The 7,679-nt window shown below is 33.3% G+C and overlaps 1 protein-coding gene across 1 annotated transcript; it reads right to left on the bottom strand.

Moving 5' to 3' along the window:
* Positions 1 to 4,936: 4,936 nt before the first annotated feature.
* On the bottom strand, positions 4,937 to 5,899 carry LOC126725544 (zinc finger BED domain-containing protein RICESLEEPER 1-like). The gene is made up of 2 exons (XM_050430325.1): positions 5,164 to 5,899; positions 4,937 to 5,061 (listed from the first exon to the last, which is right to left on the bottom strand). The coding sequence occupies exons 1-2, from the start codon at positions 5,849 to 5,851 to the stop codon at positions 4,976 to 4,978; spliced, it is 774 nt and encodes a 257-aa protein (XP_050286282.1). The 5' UTR covers positions 5,852 to 5,899; the 3' UTR covers positions 4,937 to 4,975.
* Positions 5,900 to 7,679: the final 1,780 nt, after the last annotated feature.

Here is a 7,679-nt window from a genome sequence, read left to right as displayed (position 1 = left end):
GTGTTTCAAGTTTCAACCCTCTTATTTTTTTTGAGTTTGACCGTGTGAATGTGTAGGATCCATGGGTGGCAGTTGAATTAAATTTGTTTACCAATTAAAGGGTTTCTTTTAATTAGGATTGTAAGTTTTGTTAAATATTAGAGGTTCAAGCTTAGCTTGACGACAAATATAAAATATTCAAATTTGACCTTTTTTTTTTGAGAAAGAATTCAAATTTGACTTGAGTTCGATCAAACCAAACATATAAATTATGTTTAATCTTGAACTTGTCAATTAGTCCAAAAACCTAAACTTAAGCTTAGCTTAGCTTCACTCAATTCATTAATCAAGTTGAGTTTAAGTTCAAACTCAAGCTTAATATCAAGTTTTTGAGCTTGAGATACAATACAAGTACATTACTAAACCCATGTTAAGCATATTATTAAGCCCATTTGATTTAGATATGTGGTCCTAACTCCTAATTAATTAAAAGTTTAGTAAGATATTAGTTTATATTTCAAGCTCATATCAATCTTATTATGAAGTCCATAAACCAAATTAAGCGTAGCTTGTTTTTCTAGAGCCCTATTGTTCATGAGCTTGTTCATGAACAATTTTTTTTACTAGATTCAGCTTGTTTATTAAATAATATTAAATAAGCCTCTAAGGCTCAAGCTTGGCTCGTTTATAAACAAACAAATATGAAAGAGTTTTTATTAAGCCAAGTTCGAGCTGTTTATTAATAGTTTGGTTCATTTATAGCCTTACTTTTAACTCTGTAGACATTTTTAGTATGATGGTACCTCCCTAAGTACTTAGAAAGAGGGAGGGGGGGGGGGTGTTTGTGATTCAAGACCCTAGGGTACAAGTTGGGGTAGATTTCTAACCATGATTAAAAAAAAGGCGGAAATCACATTTTAGTCTCTATATTTTCAGGCTATTCCCATTTTAGTCCCTATATTTTATTTTTACCACTTTTAGTCTCTATCCTGAAAAACGCTTCCCGTTTTAGTTCCTACTGTTACATCAGAAACAGAGAAAGCTGATGTGGCAAACGACAAGAATAAATAATACTAAATTAATGTCTATGTGGCCTAAATTAATAATAAAAAATGTTTTTTGGCATTAAAAAATGCCACGTCAGCAACTAAATTAAAAATTTTAATTTATTAATTTAACTAAATAAAAAAAAAATAAAAACTAAAAATCATATGAATTGAGATCTAAGTGTGTTTTGAACAAGAATAACAAGAACACAAACCCAGATCCAAGTACACAAACCCAGAAATTAAAAAAAAAAAAAAGATTTTTTTTTAAAGATTCAGATTTGGAATTGGAATCTCTCTCTCTCAAATTCCAAATCGCAAGCAAAAATGTCTTCCTCTCCAAAATCCAAATCCGAATCTTTGCATTTGAATTCGCCAATGTTGCTTGAGGAGAGCAACATCGATCTGGTGCCTTCCTCTCCAAAAGTCAATAATAATAATGTAGCTAAGAAAACCACTTTAATAATGCAATGTGAGGTGGTTAGGAGGAGGTCACCGAGGCTGTCTCCTTCTCAGGGTTTCAGAAGGTTGCCCAGATTGAGTTCCGATAGGGGCAGTTTGGAAAGTCTGAAAAGTCACCACCGCTAAGACGACGCTCTTCCACTTCCACTTCCACTTCCAGATTCGCTTCACCTCAAAGTTTTAGAAATTCTGTAAGATGTTTTAAATTAGATAATGTTTTGCTTAACTTACTATGTTTTGTGGATATGGTAGTAGGTGCCGTTACAATCACCCTTATGATCACGCCGCGGTAAAATTGAGCTCTTTTTGTTGTAAATTTATGCCCTTTTTGTGTTTTTTTGATGTGGGTTTTCGATATTGTGCGTGTTAGTGAACTTAATTTCGAAGTTTTTTAGGTGTTATTGCTGCAATGGATTATGTTATCTAGCTTATTTGTGCAAAATTGGAGGTGTTTTTTAATGTGGGTTTTCGATATTGTGTTTTGTGGAACTCATTTTGAAGTTGTAGGTGTTATTGATGCAATGAGTTATGTTATCTAGCTTAATTGTGTAGAATTGGAATGTTGTGCTCTAATTCTGTGAGAAGTTTTGTCAGAAAATTATGAACTCTTTTTTTTTTTTTTTTTTTTTAATTTCTGTGTTTGTGTTCTTGGATCTGGGTTTGTATTCTTATTGTTCTTATTCAAGACACACTTAGATCTCAATTCATATGATTTTTAGTTTTTAATTTTTTTTTATTTAGTTAAAATTAATAAATTAATTTTTTTAATTTAGATGCTGACGTGGCATTTTTTAATGCCAAAAAACATTTTTTATTATTAATTTAGGTCACGTGGACATTAATTTAGTATTATTTATTCCTGCCATTTGCCACGTCAGCTTTCTCCATTTCTGATATAATGGCAATGACCAAAACGAGAAACGTTTTTCAAGATAGGGACTAAAAGTAGTAAAAATAAAATGTAGGGACTAAAATGGGAATAACCTAAAAATGTAGGGACTAGAATGTGTTTTCTGCCTTAAAAAAAAGGTTTCTTTTAACTTCGAGTAGTTGTATGTACAAAAAAATCTCACAATAAATTATGAATGACAAGATTTTAATTTGAACCCACCACTGACATTTCGTTATTACTTATTAATAACAATTTGTAACCTAAAATCTGTTGTAAATATCTATATGTTTGTTTGGGAACAACTTATCTAGCTTTTTACTGAAATTTTTTTATTGAAAGTATGTTAAAGTATTTTTGTATATTGAAAAAAGTGAGAAAAAATGAAATTTTAAAAAACTATATATAAAAGCTAAAAACTAGGTTTAAGTTGGTGCCAAACAGACTTGCATTAAGAATTTAACTTTATATGGAAAATTCACTTGAGTTAGAGCACTTGCATTAGTCAGTGCAAAATAGAAAAAGTGTTCATTTTTACACATTTTTCTTAAAAACTATCTACATCAGTCCATCTATAATACTATTCATATGCAAAATTACTACAGTAACCGTGTGTATTTACATGTAGCTTTCTATCCTATTATTTTAAATTTTTTTCTCTCTCCTCTCCCTTGCCTTGTCAGACTCTCTCTCACCCTCTCTTCAATGTCAAGAAGAAAAAGAATTAAATTAAAAAAGTATGACCATTAGGGAAAATAATAAAAAATTGATGAAAAATGAATATTTTATTGAAATATCTTGTAAAATAAATAAATTGATGTGGGTATTTTGTAAAAGTGATGGTTTAAATAGAAAAAATAAGTTTTTTTTTTTTTTTTTTTTTTTTTTTGTGTAAAATAGATGGAATCTTTTAGAAAAAGTGATGTAGTTGCTCTCGAAGACTAAAAGCAAGACAAATTTTTTTTTAATGGAAATATTAAATAAGATTTTGTCTTATATATATATATATATATATGACATTTCCAAAAATAATAATAAAAATACATTATAAGACAAAAACTGCCGTCCGTCAGGGCATAACATATTCTATATATGGTATATAAGACAAAACATGTCACTATTCTCAAAAAAAAAAAAAAAAAAACGATTTCTTTTTTTTTTTTCCCGTAAAAACGAAAATTTTACATTTTGTATAAACATAAACGACAAAAGGGCAGTTGAGATTAGGGCTGTCCACGGGTCGAGTCAGCCCGGGTTTGGGCCCAACCCGCACTCGACCCGATTGGGTCGGGTCACTGAAAAACGGACCCGCAATCATCTATAATATGGGTTAAACCCGCCGGGTCAGATCATCGGTTTGAACGGGTCGGATCATCGGTTTGAACGGGTTGGACCTCTTATTGGGCCTTTTCTGTAAATTTTATTGAAATTAATTTTTTTGGGCCTTTTGGCCGAAATTATTGGACTTTTCAACGAATTAAGAGTTTTTGAATCTTAACATATCAGATTGGGCCTGTTTTTTACTAAATTTCTTTTAAAATGGGCCTTCAACTCTACTATAATTTGTCCAAAACTCCAAATTCATACTTCCCAGAATGTAAAATACCAATACATTATCAATTCAAATTTCAAAATATGAATTCAAAGTATGTAAAATGGGCCTTCATTGAGTATGACTTCAGAGTAAAATCTGGATACATGTTAAATATCAATAGAATGTAAAACCTAAGCATTAATCAAATAGATAAAAACACAAATACACAATTATCATTTTGTTACCACCTGTTCATCATCCACATTCCACACATTATAACAAATATTTTGAAAATTGCCTAAGCCTTGAGGCCTGGGCAGTACCATTTTGTTTCCACATTCATCAATAAAACACAATTACCATTTTTGTTACCACCTTTTCATCATCCACACATTATAAATTTATAACAAATATTTTCCAAATTGCCTAAGCCTTAAGGCCTAGGCAGTACCATTTTGTTTCCACATTCATCAATCTGTCAAGCCTTTAGGCCTAGGCAGTACCTACCAACCATTCCACACATCAAACAAATTTCCAGAACCACATAGGCTACAAGCACTACTAAAAATACATCATCTTCATAATTTGATATATAAAGCCATAGAGGCAGCAGAGAAGGCAGTTACTGCACAAGGCAATAAACTACCAAATCAGTAGGCAGTTCCCAGCAGTATATATAATAAGTTACAACTATGAAATACTATTAAGTATTTCCAAAAAATAGCTTTCCTAAGGCAGTAAATAACTACTCTATTTTCTATAGTTAACATGTCCATAACTTATAGAGAGGAAAGCCTACACAGATGCTAAGTTTTCCTTCCTCTAAGCAAGACAAGAGTTCATGTATAATTATAATTAGAAAAGCTACACATCTGTCCAAAAAAGCTTCAAAATATATCCAAAAAAACTGCCTCCTATACAAAAGGCGACCTTCAATCCTCCTACAATACAAGGGGAAAAATATTTATCAATACTATATAAAGACAGAATAACAGCTACAGAATAACCAAAAGGGACACCAATATGAACAAAAATTATAAAGGCAGAAACATACCCAATCAGTGATCATTCATCAATATTGACTGTGGTACGAGTACCACCTTTGTTTGAACAGGAACTAGAATTTGCTGCTGTTGTTGTTTGATTTAAAACTAGAAAAGAAAAAATTGAGACAATAGATTAAATTTTGCTCAAGTATATGACTCATTTAATAACACTTAGTAAACAAGAAGATTAGAAGTTAAACATATTACCTAATTCATGAAATTCATCCTCCAAGGCCTCCATCTCGTCCTTTGACTTGCGAAAAGAAATTGGGACACGGGCTTGCAGCCAGTTTTGAGCACAAATAAGATTTTGAACCATGAGAGGGGAGAGTGAACTTCGAAATGGATCAAGTATGCGCCCTCCGGTACTAAAAGCCGATTCAGAAGCAACCATAGAAACAGGTACAGCCAGCACATCCCTAGCCATTTTGGACAGCACTGGGTACCTATCTGAATTGGCTTTCCACCACCCCAAAATCTCAAATTTCACATCCCTTCTACTCTCACAATTTTCAGCCAAATATTTTTCCATCTCATTGCTACATCCTATAGACTTCTCAACCTCTAAAAACCGCTCATATCGTGAATTAACCATTGCATACGGATCACTACAACCAACTGTATCACCTTCCATGTGTGTCCTCTCATTCTCACTTGGTAGCACCACATTTGGTGAATCAACCCTAGAGTAATCATCATACAACCTAGCCATAAAACTCCCCACCAAGTCAACCATCTCATTAGCCACTTCATCCCCATAAATTTCAAAAAAAGAAAACTTCAAAAACCTCATTTTCTTCCTTGGATCCAGCACCACAGCCACATACAAAAGCTTATTAATTTTATCCCCTTTCCCCCAGTACTTTTCAAACTTAGCTTCCATTTTAGTTGCCATGTTTTTCAAGAGATGATTTTGAGATTTAATTAAATGAGCAATATTTTCTTGAATTACAAACATCTCATCAAAGAAAGTATTTGAAGTCACATACAAAGAACCGGAGAACTTTTTAGTTGCATTGTAAAAAAGTTTCAAGAAACCCACAAATGTCCTACAATTTTGAAAATCAACCCCACAAGGAGATCCCAAACCACCACTATTTTCCTTGTTCAAAAAGTATGAAGAATAGCTATCATCCTCAAAGTCCATTCTTAGGAACACTTTCTCAAATTTTTCAGCAGTATCTAACATGAGATAGGTAGAGTTCCACCTAGTTGGTACATCAAGACTTAGTAAACATTTGGATTCAATACCTAATATCTCCATAATACTCCTAAAAGTTTGATTTCTATTTGGTGAGGACTTCACATACCTCACTGCTTCACGCACCCTAGCAATGGACGGATCAATTTCTTTCATACCATCTCCCACAATCAGATTTAAGATATGTGCACAACACCTCATGTGCAAGAACTCATGTTCTAAAATAGTCCCTTTCCAATCTTTAGTTACTGTTTGTAAAAATTTAATGGTAGCACCATTAGAGGAAGCATTATCCACTGTCAAGGTGAATATGCCATCAACACCCCACTCACGGAGACACATCTCAATCTTTCTACCTATAGTCTCCCCCCTATGGTCTTCCACTTGACAAAAATTCAAAATTCTTTTATGCAAGTTCCAATCATCATCAATAAAATGACCTGTGAGGGACATATAATTCAGATTTTGAATACTAGTCCATGTGTCCGTAGTAAGGCACACCCTACGACCTTTCAAGGCTTCCCTTAGTTTCTCTCTCTCAACACCATAAATGCTAATCACATCTCTAGCCACAGTTTGACGAGATGTGATATCCCTGATTTGCAACTTAGGTTGTAAGGTTGTTGAATATTTTTGAAACCCATACCCTTCAACAAACCTAAAAGGCAACTCGTCTATTATAATCATTTCTGCGAGTGCCTTCCTAGAAGCCTCAACAGTAAAGGCTGTTGGTACAAGCTTAAACCCTTCCTCCCCATTCATTTTGGGTTCAAATGCTAAGGTTTGTTGCCCTTTAAGTGAAGCTCTATTAGGGTTCTTAACACAGTTTGGTGTATGATTCAATAAATTAGTAGTACCATGACCCTTACTATTAGCACGGTAAGTTTTTTGGCAATAATGGCAAACAGCCTTAAATTGACCCTCACTCATTTTTATTTTTTCAAAATGATCCCAGGCACTAGACTTTTTCCTATTATTACCACAATCAGCAGCTATCTCACTCACTTTGGTTTTATCACTAGGTCTAGGTGGAAGTGCCTCAGCATTTGTTGGAGTGGGAACAGGTTCAGCTTGGACAGCAGGTCCAGCTTGGGCAGCGGGTGTTGTTTGGGAAGGGGGGGCATCAGTAGAGGGTTCCATGACCTAAAGACATCAAATTTAAGCAAAAACAAACAACCATAAAAAAACTAATACTAAGAAAGATCATTGTAGTTGACCTCTTAAAGGGCAAAATCACATACATTGGAGCTTTGTAAAATAAGAAATATCATTATGCATAAGAATTTACTTCACTAGTACTGATTTCATTTAACACTCAGTGTTCTGTATCAAGGTAAATTACATGGCACTTCATGATTTCATTTAAATTGCAAGTATGCATTGTTTAAGAGTCAAGACAAAACTAAGAACTGATATAACTATAAGCATGTGAAAGAAATTGTCCTTGTTCAAAACATAGAGGCCCAATACATTTTCCCAAATCTTTTTTTTTTTTTTTTTTTTATAAAACCAGATCATAGAC

Source organism: Quercus robur, chromosome 5 (assembly GCF_932294415.1).
Source record: "Quercus robur chromosome 5, dhQueRobu3.1, whole genome shotgun sequence".
Classification (NCBI taxonomy): Eukaryota; Viridiplantae; Streptophyta; class Magnoliopsida; order Fagales; family Fagaceae; genus Quercus; species Quercus robur.
This window is presented reverse-complemented; position numbering and strand designations above follow the sequence as displayed.

What these genes read in the sequence shown, in the direction of transcription:
- LOC126725544 (XM_050430325.1), bottom strand. Translation starts at nt 5,851, where the DNA reads ATGGCAACTAAAATGGAAGCTAAGTTTGAAAAGTACTGGGGGAAAGGG. An exon ending in GGATGAATTTCATGAATTAG is followed by an intron (nt 5,062 to 5,163) that starts GTAATATGTTTA and finishes TTTCTTTTCTAG; the next exon opens with TTTTAAATCAAACAACAACA.